The sequence below is a fragment of the Diabrotica undecimpunctata genome, chromosome 7 (genome assembly GCF_040954645.1).
Source record: "Diabrotica undecimpunctata isolate CICGRU chromosome 7, icDiaUnde3, whole genome shotgun sequence".
In the NCBI taxonomy this organism is placed as follows: domain Eukaryota; kingdom Metazoa; phylum Arthropoda; class Insecta; order Coleoptera; family Chrysomelidae; genus Diabrotica; species Diabrotica undecimpunctata.
Genome location: NC_092809.1, coordinates 119,455,832 through 119,479,194, shown reverse-complemented (window position 1 = coordinate 119,479,194; position 23,363 = coordinate 119,455,832). Strand labels below are relative to the sequence as shown.

At 33.2% G+C, this 23,363-nt stretch overlaps 2 protein-coding genes across 6 annotated transcripts in view; one reads left to right on the top strand and one right to left on the bottom strand.

Annotated features, from left to right (window-relative positions):
• The window catches only part of Unc-115a (actin binding LIM protein Uncoordinated 115a), a 97,978-nt gene extending 88,909 nt beyond the window's left edge, over positions 1–9,069 (bottom strand). The window contains exon 1 of one of the 4 annotated variants that reach the window (XM_072538065.1): positions 8,827–9,069. In XM_072538065.1, the coding sequence (XP_072394166.1) occupies positions 8,827–8,830 (4 nt within the window). In that variant the 5' untranslated portion in view covers positions 8,831–9,069. The remainder of the gene's footprint in view (positions 1–8,826) is intronic. The other 3 variants (XM_072538066.1, XM_072538067.1, XM_072538064.1) reach the window with 3 other exon arrangements.
• The window catches only part of alpha-Man-Ib (alpha-Mannosidase class I b), a 44,435-nt gene that overhangs the window by 2,628 nt on the left and 18,444 nt on the right, over positions 1–23,363 (top strand). The window contains exons 2-6 of one of the 2 annotated variants that reach the window (XM_072538068.1): positions 6,379–6,516; positions 10,605–10,878; positions 10,944–11,129; positions 12,637–12,785; positions 17,189–17,377. In XM_072538068.1, the coding sequence (XP_072394169.1) occupies positions 6,379–6,516; positions 10,605–10,878; positions 10,944–11,129; positions 12,637–12,785; positions 17,189–17,377 (936 nt within the window). Of the gene's footprint in view, positions 1–6,378; positions 6,517–10,277; positions 10,549–10,604; positions 10,879–10,943; positions 11,130–12,636; positions 12,786–17,188; positions 17,378–23,363 lie in introns of those variants that run through there. The other variant, XM_072538070.1, reaches the window with a different exon arrangement.

Below are 23,363 nucleotides of genomic sequence, written 5' to 3'. Positions count from 1 at the left end.
ACATAAAGTTCTTTACTATTGTACTATCACATAAAGGAAATACAAGCTTTTGAATAAAACGTTTAAAAATTGGTAGGACAAAAACAGAATGTTTAGAATGTTAGAAAGTTTGTTTTATATAGCTATCCTAACTTTACTTGCAGCTATTCGGAATAGTCCGGTTGTAGACGTATTGATCCACTTCCTAAGGTTTTGAAGTCAAGATATTCTTCTTCTCCCTGGTCTTCTCTTTCCAAATATCTTGCCCTGAAGAATGAGTTGCAATAAGCCATATCAGTGTTCATTTCTCATAACATGGCCAAGATATTCTAATTTGCGCTCTTTGATTGGTTACACGTTAGTCACACGATCCACCCATGAAATTCGTAAGACGTGCCTGTAACACCACATCTTGAAGGCGTCGAGCTTTCCTAAAGAAGCTTCAGAGAGCTTCATGTCTCTACTCTGTATAATAATGTAGAAAATATATAGCATCTGATGATAGAGATTTTGGTACTAAGTGGTAAATTGTGACTTCTGAAAAGACTTCATCTTTACGAACGCTGATTTTGCTTTCCCTATGCGTTGTTTTATTTCAGTAGAGTGGTCCCATCGACTGTTTATGTTAGTACCAAGATATGTGTAGCCTGTTTACCCTGTCAATTGGCTGTTAGTTTATTGTTTAATATATATATATATATATATATATATATATATATATATATTTTTTTTTTTTTTTTTTTTGAACCTATTCTCTATTCTTCTATTGTTGGATATAGGTCTCCCCCAGTTCTCTCCATCTTTCCCTATCTTGAGCTGTTCTCTGCCATGTGGGACCTCCTTGTTTCCTGATGTCATCTTTCCACCTCATCTGTCGTCTGCCTCTTGATCTCTTTGCATTGTATGGACGCCACTTTCCGATGGCATTATTCCATCGTCCGTCTTGGAGACGTTCATTGTGTCCAGCCCATTTCCATTTCAGTTTTGCTGCTTGTTCTATCGCGTCTAGTGTCTTTATTCTGGTTCTGATCCACTGGTTATGTTTTCTATCTTTAAGTGATATACCCAACATTTGTCTCTCCATCGCTCTTTGTGTCTTCCTTATCCTATCCAAATTGGCCTGTGTAAATGTCCATGTCTGTGCTCCGTAGGTGAGCACCGGTATTATACAGGAGTTATATACCTTGCTTCGTAAGTATAGAGGAATTGTTTGATTATTTTAGAACGTAAGAAAGTTTGCCGAACGCTGCCCATCCCATTCTTACTCGTCTCGATATTTCGGCTGTTTGATTTTCTCTGTTAGCTCTGATTGCTTGTCCTAGATAGATATACTCATTTACCTGTTCTATTTTTTCTGTTTGTATTTTTATTGCCTCTTGGTCTTCCGTGTTTGTCATTACTTTTGTTTTATTGAAGTTAATTTTTAGGCCCTTGCAGTGATTTTTCATGAAGTTCATTCAGCATTAATTCTAGTTCTTGTCGTTCCGAGGAGATCAGGAGTATATCATCCGCATATCTAAGGTGATTTAGGTACTTTCCGTTAATACATATTCCTCTGTTTTCCCAATCTGTTGATTTTATTATATCTTCGAGGGTCAAAGTAAACAGTTTAGGTGAAATTATATCGCCTTGTCGGACTCCTCGTTTAACTTTTATATTATCAGTTATTAATTTGTCGTCCAGGATTACGGTCATGGTTGCGTTTTGGTAGATATCATGTATCAATTGTCGGTATCTTGAATCTATTCTACTATTGACCAGAGCTTCTTCCACCGTCCAGTGTTCAATGCTGTCGAAAGCCTTTTCATAATCTACGAATGCTAAGTACAGCGGAAGGTTGTATTCATTGGTTTACTCAATTAAGATTTTAAGCGCATGTAGATGGTCGATTGTGCTGTATCCTTTCCTGAATCCGGCCTGTTCCACTGGTTGGTAGTTATCAAGTTTATAGGTTAGTCGGTTGTTTATTATTCTTGTGAAGGTTTTATATAGTTGTGACAAAAGGGAAATAGGACGGTAGTTGTTTAGGTCTGTTCGGTCTCCTTTCTTATGTATTAAGATTGTGTTGGCATTTCTCCATTGTTTAGGCATTTTACATTCAAACAGACATTTGTTGAACAGTATTTTTAGCATTTTTTTTATCGTGTCTCCTCCTTCTTTTAGCAGTTCCGCCAGTATTTTATCTTCACCCGCCGCTTTATTTCTTTTCATGTCGTTTATGGATTTTTCGATTTCATCTTCAGTTATTTCTGGTAATACCTCTGAGCCAACATTTTGTATTTTCCTCGAGAGATTCTGTTTAGATGATAGTGGTGGGTCATTTTTAGAACTGTATAGGTCTGTGTAATATCTTTCTGTGATTTTTACTATTTCTTCTAGATCTCTTTCTTCATTGTTCTCAGCTTTAAGCATGATTAGTTTTCTTTTTCCTATATTTGTCTTCATTGTTTTTAAACTTTTGTTCTTCTCTATGATTTTCATAATGCGATCTTCTTGGCATTTCTTTACATCTGCCTTTATCTGTTTTCTTATGGTTTTGTTCAGTTCGGTAAACTCCACTGTACTTCTTTTGTTATCATTCAGGAGTTGTCGTCGTTTTTTTAGCATATCTTGTGATTTAGTGTTAATTTTTTGTTGTTTTCGCTTTTGTTTATTAGCAATCTTCAGGCCTGCTTCTAGTAGTTATGTTGTTATTTTATCGTTTAATTCGTCTAGTTGCAAACCCTTTAGCTGTGATATGTCACTTCTTTTTAGCTGGTTTATGTATTGCTCTTTGCGTTCTTTAAGAAGTTCTGTATCTATCTCTTTTTTAGATGGTTTAAATTTTTGTCTGTCTGTTGTGGCGTTAATTTTGATTTTGGCTCTAACAATTCTGTGATCACTTCCAACGGAAATCATGTTTATGACTGTAACGTCTTGTACTATGTTCTTTTCTTCGGATAGGATGTAATCAATCTCATTTTTTGTTGAACCATTGGGTGCGATCCACGTCCATTTTCTCTGTGGATTTTATTGAAAAAGGTATTCATCGCATATAGACCGTTCGTTTCCATATAGTTCATATATATATATATATATATATATATATATATATACATATATATATATATATATATATATATATATATATATATATATATATATGGTAATATATGGTAGCTAATTATAATTTATTCTCTTTCAGCCCTGAAAAAGCCAAATTAATTCTCTTTGGCGAAAACGTTCGGCGAAACAATTGATACTCATTAGTCTTTCTTGCAGATTTCCCCAATATTTAAGAGTTTACTATATATATATATATATATATATATATATATATATATATATATATATATATATATATATATATATATATATATATATTCAAAAAGAGTAAGATGGCTGTAGTCCATTCGTCAGAGATTTGACCTCTAAAAATCATATGAACAAGCTGAATTTTGCTGAGAATGTTAAATTTGGAACCCTAAGGCTTCCCCCTAAACCACCCCCCTTGTAGGGGGAAACGGAAAAAATCGATTTACCAAGAATCTAAACGCCTTGAATCTGAAAAAATGTTTAAAAAAAAAATAAACATGTAGCTGAGATAATTTGGAACAAAAATGTTTATTAGCACTTTTTGCGTAGAATGAACCGTTCTCTCAGAAACAAAACTTGAAGCGACTGGTGATTTGCAATGAAGGTACGCGCGAAATCAATTTCAAATAAAATTTGTATCAGCTCGACGGTAAATATTCGATATCTTTTGATAAGATTGTGCTATCAACAAAAATCAAAATGCGTTTTAAAGGTGAAAAGTCAGTTTTCTTATAAAATTTTGAATACTGCCGTAAATGAAGTCAGATTCTATAAAGGTGGTCCGTGGTTGTGTGAGGATGCTTGTGATAAACTTAAACTAAATAATAATCTTGAATAAAACGTAGGAAAAAGTGTTAATAATATTTATTTTGTAAAACGTAATTAATTCTCGAAGGGACGGTATTTTTTGTATATGTATCGCGAACCGATGCAAATGTTGTCTCAATGATTACTGAAAACTAAAACTCAACACAGAACACGCGTTCTTTGTTTTTAAAAGCCAGGCCATAAAATTTTATTATAGGGCTGGTAACGCAGTCAAAATGTATAAGTAATTAAAGCGTCGAGCATATCTAATATCTGTAGTAAATAAACATATTGAACAAACACATTTCTATTTCTTATGTATATAAACCATTTGCGAAAATGTAAATTTTAATATGAGATTGTTTTATTTAATTTTTGAATACAAAAATTTAATTCGTAATAATTAGCTTGTCGCTATAAAGGTGTTAAATAAATAAACACTTTAAAATTTTTACCACTTTTTACGATTTTTATGAGATCAATAAAATTTATCATTTCCATTGGCCGGTTACTATAAATTTTTTATATATAGAACCCAATCTTCAAAACATGCCTAAAACTTCGGTTTTTTAGTTAATCGCTAAACGTTTATTTAACACCTTTATAGAAACTTCATTTGCGGCAAAATGTAAATATGGCATACGAAGTCTGCTCTCTTTACCTTTAAAACGCATTTTGATTTTTGTCAATAGGAAACTCTGATCAAAAGATGTCGAATTTTGACAGTCGAGTTGATATCAATTTTATTTAAAACTGATTCCGGGTGCGTACCTGACATTAAAAATCACTGGTCGCTTCAAGCGTTATTTCTAAGATAACTGTCCATTCTACAGAAAAAGTGTTAATTAACATTTTTGTTCAAAATTATTAGTCCAGTCGTCAGAGAGTTGGCCCCTAAAAATCATACGAACAATCTGTACAATTTACCAAGAATCTGTACGCCGTAGAAAAAAATGTTTCAAATAAAAAATGTAACAGATAATTTTAAATAAAATGTTTATTAGCACTTTTTGTGTAGAATGAACCGTTCTTTCAGAAACAACGTTTGAAGCGACCGTGGATTTTGAATGTCAGTCACGTGCGCGAAATCAATGTTCAATAAAGTTTGTATCACCTCGACGGTAAAAATTCGATATCTTTTGATCCAAGTGTCCTATCGCCAAAAATCAAGATGCGTTTTAAAGGTAAAGAGTGCAGCTTTCGTATGCAGTTTTTATATTTTCCTGTAAATAAACTCAGTTTTTATAAAGGTGTTAAATAAATAAACGTGGCGCGATTTTTGCCATTTTTTACGATTCTCGTGAGATCAATGAAATTGATCACTTTTATTGACCATTAGTAGTAAAATTTCCATTTTTAGAGATCAATTTTTAAAACATATGACATGATTTCAATTTAATTTTGAGTTGAAGCAGCAAAGGTGAGGCATTTGAAATATGAATAAAAAAAGCAGAATTTAAAGCTTTGCATTTCAAACGATCGCACGTCAAGGGAAATACCTCTAAGAAGACTGTTTTAGGTGTAGTTTATAGCAGAAGTTTGGGAGCTGATACAAATTTTATTGAACATTGACTTCGCGCACGTGACTGACATTCAAAATTAACAGTCGCTTCAACTGTTGTTTCTGAGAGAACAGTTCATTCTACACAAAAAGTACTAATAAACATTTTTGTTAAAAATTATCTCAGCTACATTTTTTATTTGAAACATTTTTTTCTACTGCATACAGATTCTTGGTAAATCGATTTTTTTTGCGTTTTACCCCCCTGCGAGGGGTGTTTTAGGGGGAAGCCCGGGGTAAAAGTGGTAAACTTTTTTTCATCTTATTTGGGATCTCAAAGTTAATATTCTCGGCAGAATTCAGCTTGTTCGTATGACTTTTAGAGGTAGAGTGGCATTTTCGTCTCTTACGACTGGAGTATATCTCAGCTAAATTTTTTATTTGAAACATTTTTTTCTATGGCATACAGATTTTTGGTAAATCTTTTTTTTCCATTTTTCCCCCTTACGGAGGGCACTCTTTATCAATGTTATAGTTGCTCTCTCAATTTGTTATTATTTTAGTGTCACTTATTGTGTTTCAGTTGTTTATTGCTTGTTGTAAGTATGTTGTTTTAGCTTTTAGTTTTTAATACATATAAAAATAATATACTGGGGCCTGATGATGGGGCAAATATTGTAAGACTTGAAACCAGTAGCCAAAAATTCTCCAACTTTATTCAATAAAAACTACTTAAGATTGTGACTATTGACTCATTTCCCATATACTAAAAAAAAATTGAGACTATAAACAGAGAATTGAGAAAATAAACACAATGTGTCAAGATCAAGTTATATATCAAATGAAAGCAGTCAATCAGAAAACAATTAGTGTGTATCCTTCAATTTTACTTGTGAGAGTTTCTAAAATGACTCAGTATTTACATCTGATTCCCATTGGTATCTGGATATCACTCATTTTCACATCTAGTAAATATAGACAAATCAAGTCCTTGTTATAGTTACTTTTGGTTATAGGTGCAAGGGCTACAAGAACTACATCTCGCTCAAGCAGCAAATTCACAACAGTTAACAGAAGAAAATGAATTACAGGTCAGACCATTGAATGATGTTAAAGAACAGGAACCAGTACAACAGGAAGAGTGCAAAAGACAGGTAATTTATTAAAAACACAGGGGTAGTAGCAGTATAAAATGGTTTGGTGGTCATTATACTGGACAACTCCAACTTCTAGTAAATCACTAATATTAAAAGTTTTTCAGATGGGTTGTTGATAAAAGTCAAGTCAAGTCAAGTCAAGATAAAAAAATCAATTTTTTTTAATTATTATAGATTCTGTTTTAATGGTAAATCATGTCTTTGTAGTTGGCTTTCCCATTTTAAATTTGATCTTCACACCTCAACATTGAACTTTTTCAACTCCATAATCCAATTGTTCTTGTTTGATAACTTTTTCAAATAGTCGTTCTGGTTGCTCTCTTTCAATTTTTCCAAACCCACATCTGATTACTATTTTATTTGGATATCACTCCCTTTTCACATATAGTAAATATAGACAAATGTAGTCATTCTTACAGTCTCTGGAAAGGCTACATGAAGAAATACAGCTCACAAAAGCAGTGCATTCACAGTGGAAAACAGAAGAAAGTGCTAGAGGCTTGAATGAGGTTATAGAAAGTGAAAGAGTACACTAAGAAGAATACCAACGCATTAATCAGGTAGTAGTAACATATTTAAAAAATTCAGGTAGCAGTAACATAAATAGTTTGGTGGCCCCTATACTGGACAATTCAGACATCTAGTGAAATAGTAACATTGTGAGTTTTACTGATAGTGTTGCTGATAAAAGCAGCAGCCAGGGTAACTAAATGAATGATAATATCACAAAATTAACAGCAGTATATATCAAGTAAAATCATTGATAAACAGATTTTTAAAGTAATTTACACTGAAATCTCTGAGGATACATCTAGGACCAGCAGGTGTTGTCATTGGCACAGTGCTAATCTGATTTTTATTTTAGATATTCTATGTATGGACTTGGTGGGTTGAAATCAGTTGGATATTACATTGAGTGTGACCAAAATGTTACAAGAAAAGCACAAACCTGATGTATGTGATTGTACATCCATTGTATTAAGAAGATAAAGTTTTTTTATAGGATGAAGACAAGCTAGTTCAAAGAACTTGTTTAGTACATATTTAGAAGAACTAGAAAAAGCTGTGTGATCTGCTTTATGTTGCTTTCCTTCACATTAGTGTAAGATAATTAAGATGGCTGTATTTTACAGATTGTCCCATTACACCTACTGCTTGGTGATTTTTTTTAGGAAGATACATGTGTTGGTCCCAATTAAATTTATTATATATTTTATGAAGTAGGTCTAATTATGAAGGACAATTCTTTATAGCTCTCCATTGTTAAGTTTAATTGATATGTTCTGCTAAGATTTATTTTGTAATATTACTGTGTACTTGGATTTATTTGCGTTTAGAGTTAACTTGTGGTGATCTAGGCAGGTCTTGATTTTATTGAAGCCAATTTAAACTGGTGCTGCTCTTGGTATAGTGTGCTTGGTTGTGCAATAGCTTTCACTGATTTCCAGTCAAAGTCAAAATTTGACCAACAACAAAAACTAAGTACTAAATGTAGTACACTATAGGGACTGGGTTCAATGAACAGAGTATAATATTTAATAAAATATTTGTAATAAAAGTGATTAACTTTTTACATAAATAGTCAAGAATTTAAAACAAAACAAAGAAGTCCATACAAAATCAGGTGATATTAATTGGAAAATTTAAAGTAAATTTCTTATCCGAACGATAACTGAGAAGATAACTTTGATAGGTATAAAGATATAATAACCAAAATTATGTATTAGGTATAAAAAATTTTATTCAACTTTGTAGATAATATTCACACATTGCATACCTACATCATTGCAGAATTAATATTATGGTTAAGTAGGTATATTTTGTTAATATTAACCTACTAAAACAAGATTCATCATAGCTATTAATAAACTCACTTTTACCAACAATAAGTGTAGTAAATGTAAAAAAAAGTTATTTGCATATGAAGTGTTTACATTTCTCATATAAAACTGCAATTTTCCAAATAACTGCAAACTTTATGATTATGAATTAAATTAGATGATATAGTTCAATTGCCTTCGAAGAAACGGTGTTTGAAATTGATAACGTTTAAGTTCTAAATTATTTTTAATGATTATAAATAGGTATACCTAAATTCTTTCTCAATTAAGCTTTATCTGTCATCCTTTTCATGTAACACCTATGCACAGTATTAATACAATTTGTACCATCAAAATGTCTCGGTGCTTCTAAGATTGAAATTGAACAGAAAAGATCGACAATTTTTATTAAATTTATATATTAAATACCAGAATAAACTAATAAATTACAGGTATATCATACAGATGAATATGTAAAGTAACTTACCCATCTTTTATAACTTTATATCCTGTCGGTTTTAGTATTTCTTCGGCACAGCACAGTTTCACAATATCAAACAGTTTCTTTATTATTATTTAATATCAATTACTACTTTATATTACGGGAAAACGGCAAATTATAAATTTGGGCGAGCCCATAAATGGTGTTAATTAAATGATTAAAATGATTGATATAACCACTGTTGCCACCACACAATATGACAGTAAGATCACAGAACACATATAGGAAAATTGGAACACAGACATGAGACGTGATCAATCAAATATCCGAATCTTCGGTTCCTGATCGCGTGATGTGATCGTCTATGATCGGCATAATTATCCTGCAAGCGTCCACACTCCACACCCACACAATCGTCCGTAAAAGTATGTCGAACCACAAACCACAAGCATCAAACGATTCCGTTTGATACGTCTCCGAAAGACCGACAATTCACGGGTTGGAGGCGATCATAGACAATGATAGGCAAGTTTAGCCGATTATGCCCTCTACACAGTCATGCTCACACTTATTCGTCTGCAATCGCCGATTATGGAGAGGAGCCACTATACTGAGCACTGAGCAGGATTACTATCACAACGACAGCACGCTTTTATCACAAGTCAATAGTAGGTTAAATTAACCTCTCTCGACGGTATGTTTCCAGCTGGCATTATCCGTCCATTTGTGAATAATCCAATGTTTTGCGAATTCTGGTTTGCAATAATGGGAAGTGGCGTGAAAGAATCAAAAAGCGTCATCGTTATGAACACTTGGCCGCCATACGCTAGTCATTCCTATAGTAACTTTCTGGCACTTCTTGCTGAAAATTCTTCAAGTCAACAGATCGATAGGCAGCGCTTTCGCAGCTTTTAGTGAGTTGTAAATCAAAACAAACTATGTGAAAAATTTTTTTTCATTCTACAATTATAGGATTCTAATCTATAACAGATACGCTAAAAACTTAGCGTATCCCTCCTGTCTTTTTAACGACCCCTCCATCTACTATCTACAATATGTAATAATAATAAACGAATAGTAAACTTATATAAGCTTGGGTTTAATCTACCTTTCAATGTATAGAAATGGTTATATATCTTCTCATCCTTTTCCGAAACATTTTTATAAATAAAAAATAATATCCAACGAAACTCTGACGAGCAGTAATAATATAACACTACTCGTTATACAACATCTTATACTCATTCACATTATCACAACAATAATAAAGTTCAAAATTTCAGAATATTTATATTTGCAAAATTAGAAATAGCGAGAACTTTACTGATTAGTTAAATTGTATATTATAAAGAAGTATCATCGGACAAGTATAAAAAAATTATTCAAAGGGTTTCCTCAATGATATCGTTATTGGGTTTCCTTCTCATGCATCGTTCTCATGTAACAATCTGACAGTTGACACTTTGATGACAGATAAAGATTTGCAAATTCGGAATTTGGGGCTAACCCATTGTAACCAGTAAACTGTCGACAATTGTCAATGTTTGTGATAAAAGTTAGTGGAGTTGATGTAATGTAACGTTGTAATTTTTGGAAAATTAATACATTAAAAGTCGAAAATAAAAATATACTGCAGTATGAATCTATTCAAAACAATTGTACGTTAATTCAGCTACCAAAGCAATGGTCGATTACAGATATGATTTAGGACTTGACGTGTCTCTGGACTCCTCTACTGATAAAAAACGGAAATTACGTTTTAGAAGGGTTAGACTTGTTGATAAGCTTTATTGATTTTTATTTAATAAATTTGTATTTTCCAGTGGTGGAATCGGCTATCAAAATGCCAGAAAAGCTTTATAGTTACCATCTCTATTTTAATATTATTGAGTTGTACATATTTATTAAATTTACAAAAAGATAGCAGAGTGATAACAGTTGAAGAAGTTGAAGACAAGAGGTATACTATAAAGAGCTATGTTGAAGAACCCAAACATATAGAAGAAGTTAATGTTGAGGCCCAAGAAATTAAAAGTAATAATAATGATGTAAATAAAAATGTTCTAGCAGTTCCTAAAGTTGAACACAGATTTTCTGGTAAGATATATATTTTTTGGATTATAAGTTAATATGATATATTAACCAGGTTATATTTTTCATAGGTCCTACAACACCAAGGCAAGCAGCTGTAGTTGAAGCCTTCAAACATGCTTGGAAGGGCTACAAAAAGTTTGCATGGGGACATGATCATCTTAAACCTATTTCAGAAGGCTTTACCGAATGGTTTGGATTAGGTTTAACTATTGTGGATTCTTTAGATACTATTTTCATTATGGGTCTTGATGAAGGTAATTAAAACTTTGTTAAAAACCCATTTTGTTTTTTCATAATTACAGCTGTGAATGTGTGTGTTTAATTAAGTGGCCTTGGTTTTAAACAACTTGTAGATCTTATTATTAATATAAGTCTGTATTAAATATTGCACATTTATTACATAATTTAATTTTTTAATAATTAATTTCAATAAAAAAAAACATAATAGTTACTAAAATATATTTCAAGCAAGAAAAAATTGAAATTTTTTATGAAATTGTTTAAATTCTTTGAATAAGTTATACAGCAGTTCTTGAAAACATCGTGACATGTTTATTGCATAATTAAATAATCCAATAAGTTAATTTAAAACTACTTAAACTAAATTTATATATAAAATAACAAAACACATAAATAGTTTGTGGTACATCTTCTAATTTCACAATTAAACTGGTTGTAACTTTCAAAGAGCTTATAAAACATTTGGTGTAATAACCATTTTATAAATATAATGAAAATATAGATACATAACAGATAAGTAAGTACTTTAATGTGTAGTCCAGTCAAGATCTGTACAAAAATGACTTAAGTTGGTTGTAGTGAGCCAGAACTTGGATTTCTGTCCAGGAAAGTTATTTAAAACTACATTTTTTATATGTAAAAGTTCTCAATGGTAATTTCCAATTAAAGTATGTGTACCTTCAAATGTATTTAAAAAAATATGGATAACTGGATGTTAAACTGTTAGTTTTGATAATGAAGAACAAAAGAACAATTTGGTTATTATAAAAATAATTTTTATTTCTTATTGAAACATTTTTTGATACAAACACATTCACATTATTCATGATTATTCTTCTTTTTTGAATGAAATAAGTCTGCAACAGTACTTAAGCTTATTTGAGCTATTAATATCTAGAGGTAGGAATTTCTGAGTTGTATGTTTCTGACAATTAATCAGTCAAAATATTCCTGAGCTGAGCAAATGGAGTATATCAACATGTCATTTTAAAAGAAATGTTTGAGATTTTGACCTATACACTTTTAAGAGTATGGTATTAGGGAGATATATGGACTTTCTTCAGACTCTGAGGTCTAGACCTTACCACGTGGACTTCATTTTGTCAGTGAGAGAGGCCATTTTGAAATCTTGACCATCTTGAGGAAGTAATAAAAGAAGAATATGAAGCTATTAAACCTGATTTAGAAGTTTCATGTTTATTTGGTCTGCTTTTGTTGCTTTTCTATTCTTTGATGCTAGTTTGCTTCCAGAAGTTCTTACTATATGGTCAACCTCATATGAAGTTTGTTCTTCTAAGTAGTGTCTTTTCTGTTCTATTCATTGGTTTTATTCACACACACATTTTATACACACTCAGTCAAGTATTTTCTACCAGGGGCATAGGAAGGCTGTCATAATATATTTTAATTTATAATAAACAAGACAAATGAAAATATCCACTGTAAAAAATATTTCTAAATTCTTATCTAATCTAAAACTACCTACAGCATATATATTTTGAATGTTTCTTAAATTTTTAGAGTATGATGAAGCAAGAAATTGGGTCGATAAACATTTAAATTTTGATGTGAATAGAGATGTCAATTTATTTGAAGTTACGATTCGAGTGTTGGGAGGGTTACTTAGTATATATCACTTTAGTAAAGATGATATGTTCTTAAAAAAAGCGGTAAGTAATTTATGTAAATGTTCAATTACCTAGTATGATTAATTATTGATATGCTGTTGTTAAAATTATATTGAAAATATTTTATTTGTCGATTGTTTGAGAATTACGACATCTATGTCCGTCTGAAAGCTGTAGCACTAACTGAAATAATAAAGCTGCATAATGATTTGGTTGTTGTACTGGTGTAAGTAATTAAATTCTTAGGACTTTTATCTAAAATTCCGAGATTTGCTATCTCAGCAACAGTTTTTAACATTTGAAAAAAAAAAAAAGAAAACCAAAGAATAGTTCAAAAGTTTTTTTATACTACATTACAAAAATAAATGTAAAAAATTTTGTAGCCAACTTTGTCCGCATTTATTTCTTTTTTTACACAAAATTTATTAATCTCACTAAAGCAAAACTGTATTATGATCTATAATGTAGCATCGATGATAGGATAACCAATATTTTCATTCACACAAAAAAATCACTCCAAAAATTCATTTGTTTCTGGTAGCAGTTGATATTCGTTGATTTATTGATAATGCATTCATTTCACTAAAGCAAAACCATTTTAAAATCCATAAACTAATTTTCGAAACCAAATTCAGAATTTCGCTTTAATCTGTGCCTTCTAAGAATTGCAAGGCAAAACAGACGTTGATAAAGATGTTATTAGAAACATGGGGAATCTAAAAATTGCATTCCACAACATATCTCCTCAACTAAGCAAAATTCTTAGCGAATTGGTTTCTAGTACTTGTACAGAGTATATCGGAATAAAAAGGAAAACACAGTTAAGATTTGATTCCACGTACAGGGCGCCTGCGCATCCGCTTATACGTATTTCGGCCTAATAGGCTTCATCAGAACGGCTTTCGCAGTCGCTCTGAACGTGAAAATAAATCTTTTCTGTCTTAGGAAGCAACTCTAACATGGCTTCGTATAGACGCAAATAGCGATTAGTTCTGATGATTATGATGGCCTATTGGGCCGAAATACGTATAAGCGGATGCGCAGGCGCCCTGTACGTGAAATCAAATCTTAACTGTCTTTTCCTTTTCAAAACCATTTTATTTATAGCTGAACTTCAATTATCCTATAGCCAATATTTTCAATCACACAAAAAAATTGTGCCAAACATTCAGTGGTTTCTGTTGATTTAATTAATTATTTATAAGAAGTTTGAATTTATATATTTATTTATAATATTAATATTAAAAAAATACAAAATCAATTAAGAAATAAGTAAAAAAAAATTGCTTAATGCCAGTCTCTATGCTAAAAATAAAATCATAGCGCACTGTTGCTTAGCCAAACCTTCTTTATTTACATTTTAACATGCCTGAATCGAGAGCACTCTTTTGTTAACAATTTGGGTTCTATAAACAAAAAAGTTATTTATACAAGAATGTGAGAAATATGGAAGAGCTAAGCGGTGAGACACAATTTGGTCTCAAGAACTGAATGGGTACATGTGGAGCAGCTTCCTGCACCTTACACCATAAAAACCTTACACCATAAAACACGATGTGCGACACCATGATAAAAATGCTACACAACACTAATATTGATGAAAAAGATAAGAGTTATCCAGAATCATTATTGGAATCAAAAAGCATGAGTGAGACTAAACAAGTGAGTGAGGTTCAACCAACACAGAGAAATTTTAAGAGGGATAGGACAGAGATGTATTTTATCTTTCTCCTGTGCTGTTCAACCTCTATCTGGAGAATGTTTTTGCACAGGCACTTGAAGGCTCTGAGTGTGGTATAAAGGTCAACAGGTACCTGATAATTATATTTATTACACCTAAGACACCAGAATAATCATGGATAATGAACTTGATAATATGCTTTTGTTGCTAACTAAAATAAATAATGTAGGAAAACATACGGCTTGAAGGTAAATACAGGAAAAACTAAATGCATGCCAATAAGAAACAACTTACTGTTAAGAGCGCAACTGCAAATAGAAATGCTCAAATCGAGCAAGTGAGAACATTCAAATACTTGGAAATGATATCAATGATACCCTCAACAAGAAATAAAATGCCATACCTAACAAGCAAGACAAGCTTTTATTACATTTAAACCGCTACTATGTAATCACAATATTTTTGAATCTCCGCTACAGGATGGTTATATGGAAAATACTGAGAGAGAATTGCTCAACTCATCAGGGTAAGAAAAATTTGATACCTGGGCCATATCCTGAAAGGGAAAAGATATACACTCCCTCAACTCCTCCTCAATATTTTCTCCTTTGTAAGGATGTAGTGGCGTCATGTAATTTGTTTGACTATTTCTGTCCAATTATCTCTCTCCTGTGCGTGTTGTTTTGCTTCGGACAATGAGTAACCAGTCCTCTCCTGTATTTGGTCTGACCATCGTACTGGAGATCTCTGGATCTCTGGTAAAAGGTCCTCTGGATCTTTTACCTGCTACGTTACCTTCAACTATCATTCACTCCATCCCTTCTCTTCTTCTAGTTATATGTCCAAAATATCTCAGTATATTTTGGTTGATAGTTGTGATAAGTCTAGTTTTTATGTTAAGTTCTGCTAGAATTGAGTTATTCGTGCGATGGGCGGTCCATGGTGTGCACAACATTGTACGGTAGACCCACATTTCAAACGCTTTGAATCACCTTTTTTGTTGTCCAAGTTTCTGAAGCATAGGTGGCGATAAGAAATATAAATGCTTGAACAAGTCATAATTTTGTGTTTTTTGTGATGTCAGTGTTCTTCCAAATTTTTGTGAGTTTGGCTGTTGCCGATCTGGCCATTGTGATGCGTCGACGAATTTCGTCTTCGCATCCTCCACTGTTAGTAATAACGAAGCCTAAGTAATTAAATTGCCTGACCACTTCGTAACCTGCCATGATTCAATAATCATCACTTTTCTGCATATTTATTTTCAAACCATATTCCATACTCACCGTGTCTAGCCTATTCATAATTTGTTCCAGTTCTTCTGGTGATGATGCCAATATAACAGTGTCATCAGCATAACGTAGGTTTTTGATTTTTCTTCCTCCTATATTTGCTCCACCTTGCCACTCCTCAAAAACTTGACGCATAATATGTTCACTATATATATATATATATATATATATATATATATATATATATATATATATTGAATAGGATAGGAAATATTATGCATCCCTGTCGAACTCCAGATTTTAATTTGAAGTTTTTCGAAACCACATTATTAACTCTTACATTAGTAGTATTATTTACATATAGTTTTTGTAATAAATAAATTAGATGTTCTGGCGTACCCATTTCTCTAAGTATATGCCACATTGTATCCCATTTTATGACATCGAAGGCCTTGGAATAGTCAACAAAGCATAAATATGTTTCTATGTTAAACTCTCGAGATTTTTCGATAATTTGACGAATATTAAGAATATGTTCTCTTGTTCCTCTACCTGGGACGAATCCGCATTGTTCTTGGGGAATTTGTGGTAAGAGAATTGATTTTAGTCTTTCACTGATGATGGTTAGAAGTACTTTGCTCGCGTGTGATATCAATGCTACTGTACGGTAATTACTGCAATCTGTTGGTGAACCTTTTTTATATATGGGAATAAACGTCAGTTTACCCCAGTCATTTGGCCATTTTCCGGTGTTCCAGATCTCATTGCAAATTCTAAGCATTACTTCCGTCCCTAATTCTCCCATTTCTTTGAGTGTTTCAGCTGTTATTCCATCTTCTACTACTGCTTTTCTGAATTTTAGCTTTTTAATTGCCACCTCAATTTCGGATTTCAATATTTGAGGTTCTTTTTCATAACTTCTTTTCTCTGTATTATTGTCTGGGCCATTGTTAGAGAATAGTATTTCGCAATATTGTTTCCATACCTCTGCGATACCGTCTGGGTTTGTTATGGTATTACCACTATTATCTTTGATGATCTGTGTCTGCGATTTGAATTCTCTCGCTATAGATACTTGACTTTTGAGAAAAGTTCTCTAGATTCTTGGTGGTCAGCATGTTCGTCTAGCTGTACACATATGTTTATAATATAATTATTTTTGTTCCTTCTGCACAAGTGTTTTATAGTTGTATTTATGGTGCATATCTCTATTTCTTTTTGTTTTGAATTTGATGTGCCGTTTCTAAGTTTTCATCTTTCTTCTACAAAGTGACTCCATTACTGACAACTAATTATCCAAGAAATGGCAAATTCCGGCGAAGGGCAGACATCTGGCCTTATGATAATTTGACAACGCCCTATAAGAGAGTATACATATATCTACTGTGTGTCTTATGTAAGTTGTGTAACTACTACTACAGTAGCTTATCAGTAGCTAGATTGAAAATGAGGTTATCTTATAACTGAACATTTTTGCAAACTAATTGTATGTTTTTTTAAAAAATAATTTTTCTTTTTCCATTATCGATTTTTAGACTGAATTAGCAGATAGGTTACTTCCATGCTTTGATTCCGAATCTGGCATTCCATATTCTGATATAAACTTATTTACTAGAAAACCACACGCACCCAAGTGGTCTCCTGATAGTAGCACTTCAGAAGTTACTACCATACAATTAGAATTTAGAGACCTGAGTAGGGTCACAGGGGATCCCAAATATGAGGTAAGTACCTATTTGTAATATAATTCTTTTTTTAACATCAATTATTGTTACTTGTCGTAAATTATTAACATTTGCCCACATAAATGGAGTGGATAAGTCTAACGAATGAAAGGGGCAGGCCGATGCTCAACAGTTTCCTGGCCAGTCCGGCGTGCCAGACTTGGTCAAAGGCTTTTTGAACATCTAGAAAGATGCCTAAAGATAATTTCCGTCGTTTAGACTTTGTGTGAGATGTGTGACGATTTCTGTCAATGCCGTTTTGGTGGAGTACCCTTCTCTAAAGCCGAACTTGAACGATGGGATGATGTTGTGTTCGGTGGTAAAATCAACGAGTCTCTCTTGAGAATCCTCTCGAAGACTTTAGCTAGAACGTTTATGAGTGATATCGGCCTATAAGAGTTTAGATCGGTACGGGTTTTGTCCTTTTTCAAGAGCATGATTGTATTGGCTACTTTTCACGGAGATGAAAACTAGCAGAGTTTGAGAGCGGCATTGATTATATTCGTCAGATAGAGAGTGACGCTCGGTGGTAGTTGTTTCACGCAGTTCCTGGCAATGTTGTCAGGTCCCGGTGAGTTCGATTTGCCCATTTGGCAAAAATTTTTGAAGGTTTGTTGATCCACAGGTGCCATGATAGGATGATCATGTGGTGCCTGCGGGTCGAAGGGGACGTCGAGCTGTCGTGTTATGTCTCTCTCGATCCTTGCACGGAAGGCGAGGTCAAATCTAGGATCAATGGGAGAGATTAGGGTGTTTTGTAGATGGGTTTTGAAGGCTTCGGCCTTCTGTTGATTTGAATTTATAATTTGGTTGTTCACCACAAGGTGAGAAGGGTGGTTGGTTTTCTGTTTCGTTAGGCATTTGAGTTTGTGCCAGAACGCGCCACCATCGCGATAATCAAGACTAGAGGTAGCTGCAATCCATTGTCAGGCTTACAGATTGTTAACCTGTAGTTTGATCACCGCTGACACGCGGTTATATTCTGTTTTGACTAGGGGGTTGCGGGTGCGTTAAAACTGACGGAGGAGTCGTCTCTTTTGTTTAATTTTGTCAATAATATATTGAGGTAGAGGTGGTTTACTGGAGTTGATAACCCTGTTGGGGACTGATATCTCAATTGCTTGGTTTATCAGTTCGGTAATAACCGTGATACCTTGGTCGATATCATCGGGCTGTGTTAAATTGCCTAACTCAGGAGTGTTGACTGATAAGAAGGTTCTGAAGAGTTCCCAGTTGGCGTTTTTGTAGTCTCATATTCTTTTGGGAGGGTTGGGAGGTAAGGGATTAAGTATCTGTTCTTTAACCAGCAGGGGTAGGTGATTCGACGTGATCGAGTCACCCAAAAAGCATTCGTCATCCAGTAAGTCAATCACATCGTATGTACACACGATGTGGTCGACGGATGACATGCACTGGGGACCCATAAAAGTCAGATCACGGTTACGTATACGGTGTAGGGAGAGGTTAAGGAGCAGATCCGAAAGGTCAATGCCTGCACGGTATCACCTGTAGCCGTGTCGCCAAATTGTATGTTCCTGGCGTTAAAGTCTCCAAGTATAATTGCCTTATTTAGGCTGGAGATATAACCAAGCAATGCTTCGAAATAAAGGTTGAGCAGGATGTTTGTAACAAGAGACTAGTGTAAGCGTGGTGTTATTATCGAGGTGTATGTCAACTGCCAGGAAGTCTTCATCATTTAGAATAACGTGAGGAGGGAAGGTGTGAGGAGAGGAGGGAATACCATATTTGATGAGGAAGCCAATACCACGTGATAATTGGTTGCGGGGGCGGTGCAAAGTGCAGTATCCAGGAAAGATAGGGTCACTTTTGGAGAGGGTGTCGGAGAGGGCAAGGATTTGTATATTGTGATGTTAAAGGATGTGTTTGATGAAGGGGCGTTTTCTCGCAACACCCTGGCAGTTTACAACACCTAGCGAGCTGTCCATTACAGAGGCAGGGAGGAGATGGCCGCTCTGTTATGTGCCACAAGAGTACTCCTGTGGCCGAACATCAGAGTTGAGAGATGATTGGTGACATCTAATATAAGCTGTCGCCTATCAGGGAAAAGGTTGATGAGTATGAGGGAAGTAAACTGCATGACTGCCTTCATGTCTGAAGACAGTTCATAGGGGGGAATGCGTTTTTCTGTTGTGATTGGCTGGGTTTCCTGAGGAGATTTTGGGATTTCCCTTCTGTGGGGGCATTTGGCTGAATAAGCCGCATGGTCACCGCCACAGTTAGGGCATTTGGGTGATTGAGGGGTAGGGCAGGAGGTGGATTTATGATCCTGACCACAAGTCGGGCAACGCTACTGTCTTTGCGGGCACATCGGAGTGCGTCTGCCAACGACTAAGGCATGCGATGACAAACTAAGAAGTCATTGCTCATTTTAAAAACAAGATTCTTTATTGGTTTTTAATGTTCTTGTCATTAAGGCCCTATGTAAAAATGTACATATCTCTATTCTTTTGTCCTTTTGTTTATTTTGAGAAGTACTGAGTACACACGACCTTTAGTATCACCTTAAATTGTTATAGTTTTTTTCCGCTTTACTAGATCATGATTGAAACCTGAGTACTCTGAATTTTCTGTTTCATGATGCACTTTTGCTTGATTTGAAATGAAAGAGATGAAAAATAACATATCACTGGGTGAGGATGGCATTGTAAAAGAGACGATAAAAGAAGGAAATCAGGAATTTATCAAAGTCTTACAAACTCTATAATAATAAATGCTTTAACAAATACTTTTTGAGAAAATTTTATTTAAAAATACATATAATGCCGAGAAAGATGGAAATATCAATACCATTGTTTAAATAGGACTAGTTAGACAATTCTTATGGAACAAACGTTTGACTTTTACTCTGCCGTCATGTAGCGGCCTCTAGTCATAAATTTAAAAAACTATTAACAGAAACTTAATTCTCGGCAGGATTCTATTCGAGTATATTTTTACCTGTCTCATGACTAAGGCAAACCTGTACACGGATGCCAGATTGTGAAGAAAATATAAGACTTTAATAAAATGCTTATTGTTATTATCGTTGTATGCGTCTAGTGAAAGATAACTTGACTATTTCGAGCGAATATTTCAAATTGTTTTTATACTTTGAGACTTGCTAAATCTAAATCGGTTAGTAATCTATTTAAATAAAGTAGGTAAATGCTGACTTTTTTTTAATTTTTATTAGTTTATCAGATATTTATTTTGGTTATATGATTTGCTAGAAAAGGATTAAATATTTAATTGAAATACACTCGATTGCTATCGTCTTAGAACACTCATGCGGAGGTTTATTTTTTAGTCAAGACTTAAGTTTTATCATTGTTTAAAAAAGAAAATCTTTTTAAACAATGGTTTTATGTATGTTTTGAAAAAATTAAATTTTCAATCTTTTAATCTTTAAAATGACGTTTGAAAATATAGTAAATTTATGGGTATGGTTTTTTGATAATGGTTTTGAATCAAATAAACACATCGATATGCCACAACAAGAGGCAACACATATTTAGGGACAAATTAATCTATGTGTTGGGATAAAAGGAATAATAATTAACAACACTTTAATAAATAGTATCCTTTATTTTATTTATTTATGTATTTTATAATATAAACACCAGTTTTGTATTTCTGTTTACATAAATGAGAAGTTTAAATGAATGAGCTGTTCATTAATGAAATAATTTTAAATTACAAAGTGATAAAGATACAATTAGTGATAAAAATTGATTGTAACATTGTTTTCATGAACTAAAATAAGCAATGTATGTAGTGCGAAACACTATTGGCACCGTGGATGGTTGTTTTGCTATCGAATACGTATGAAAAACGCGTGGTGTCGTTAACAAACCTTCCTCTTCTACCTCACTATATTTTATTGGTTTGCATTTAGATAGTTTTGGTCAAAATGCTTACTGCATAGAAATTTTTTTTTAAATCGGGTAGCTCCAGACTTTCCAATGCAGCATTACCTACAACAATATTATTATTAACACAACTGAAAAAAAAGCAATTTTCTGCACAATAAAGTAAAAAAACAATTTAAGTTCTGTATTCAAAATATAAATAACTTGGCAGTTATGCCAACATATTTTTATATATATATATATATATATATATATATATATATATATATATATATATATATATATATATATATAAAGAGTAAGAAAAAAGAAATTTTTTAGATAAGAAAAATAGATTCCATAGACTACCAAAAACAAATTTTTTTTGGTAGTATGGGTATGGGTATGGGATCTAGTCTTTCACCCATTCTAAGTAGCTATATCAAGGATGATGTTATCAGTGATTGTATCAACAATTGTACTTTTTTCATTCCTTTTTTTAAAGATATGTAGATGATTTAGTTTTGGCACTTCCTAAACACAAAATTATTGAAATAGTCAACATTTTTAAGTATCATAATCAACATATACAGTTTACAGTTGAGGAAGAGGTAGACAATTCTCTAGTTCCTTAGAGTAGGTTTCAAATCCAGTGCTTTATACAGGTTGGTGAATTGTTTGCAGTTGGTAAGTTTGGTATGGTTGATTCATAGTTGTAATAGTCGATGCTTCTCTTCTAGTTATGAAGTCTAGGGAGAGATGACCAATAAAAGATTGAAGTTTATGAAAAGTTGTTTTGCTCTTTTGCTCTAAGTTTTGTCAAGTATCCTCTACCGACTTTTTGAAAACGAATTTCGAGATTCGTTAGCTAGTTGAATTGGAGTGACTTCAGTCACCCCATGGTTGGTAGCTTCTTTGGCAAAATGATCTGCTGTTTTATTACCAGTAATTCCGGTGTGAGAAGGCAGCCATATGAGAGAGACTGTTACATCGTAAGCAGAGAGATTTTGGTATATGTCATGAATGTTTTGAACTAATAGGTGCTCAGTGAAAATTGTATTGACTAAATGGATATATGAAAGAAAATCTGAACAAATGGCAATATGTCTGTTTTGATGTGAGATACATTTAAAAGCCAACACAATACTATATAGTTCACCTGTGCAAACGTTGCATATTAAGGGTAACCGAGATGATCTTACAAGTTCATGTTTAGTGGTTACTGCACAACCAATACCAGTGGTAGTTTTAAAAGCATCTGTATAGAGAATTAAATTCTAAAAATGCTTTCTTTATAAGAAGGTTAGAAAATTCAAGTTTGTTAAAAATAGTGAGTGAGGTATATATTGAAGGGATATCTTTAGCCCAGAGGGGAAGTAAAGGTAGAGGAAATAAACTAGTCAGAAAAAGGTCAATATTTTTAAGTAGTGGACAAATTAATTGAGGTATAGGTTTTATGATAAGGTGTTGGTTATTGTTAGTGGAAGAAGACGGCATTGTGGCAATTAGGGAATGAACAAGATTAAATGGATTTGCAGATGTTGATGCAGCATACGAAAGTAGAAGTGATTATCGTCTTAGGGTAGGAGAAAGTTCATTAGACTAAAGCGAAAAGCGCTCAGACCTAGAAGTAGTTTTATTGGCAACCCATTGAAGATGACTGAGGGTTTTAACAATGTTCAACCTTTTAAAACAATTGATTTTAAGTTCAGAGATTTGATTTTTTCAATTTAATCTGGAGTCAAACATAAAACCGAGAATTTTACAATAATTAACACCAGAAAGTAGAGAATTGTTAAATAAAATTTGGGGTAAGGGAGTGGAAATCCCTATGGAAAATTTTATTAATTTGGTTTTGCTCTCAGAGAGTAATAATCCTAGTTCGTTAAATCTATCTTGAAGTAGATTTACTACACTTTGTATAAGTTTATATGAGGATGGGACAGATTTAAGATGGCAGTAAATGATTAGGTCATAAGCGTATTGAACATATTTGATGGGAGGCAAATTTCGTTGATGGCAAGAATGAATAAAGTTAAACTTAATGCAGATTCTAAAGGGACACCTTAATTTTGAGGAAGAGATCGAAAAAGTTTACCCTTGGCAAGGACTTTAAAGATTCTTTCAATTAGATATTT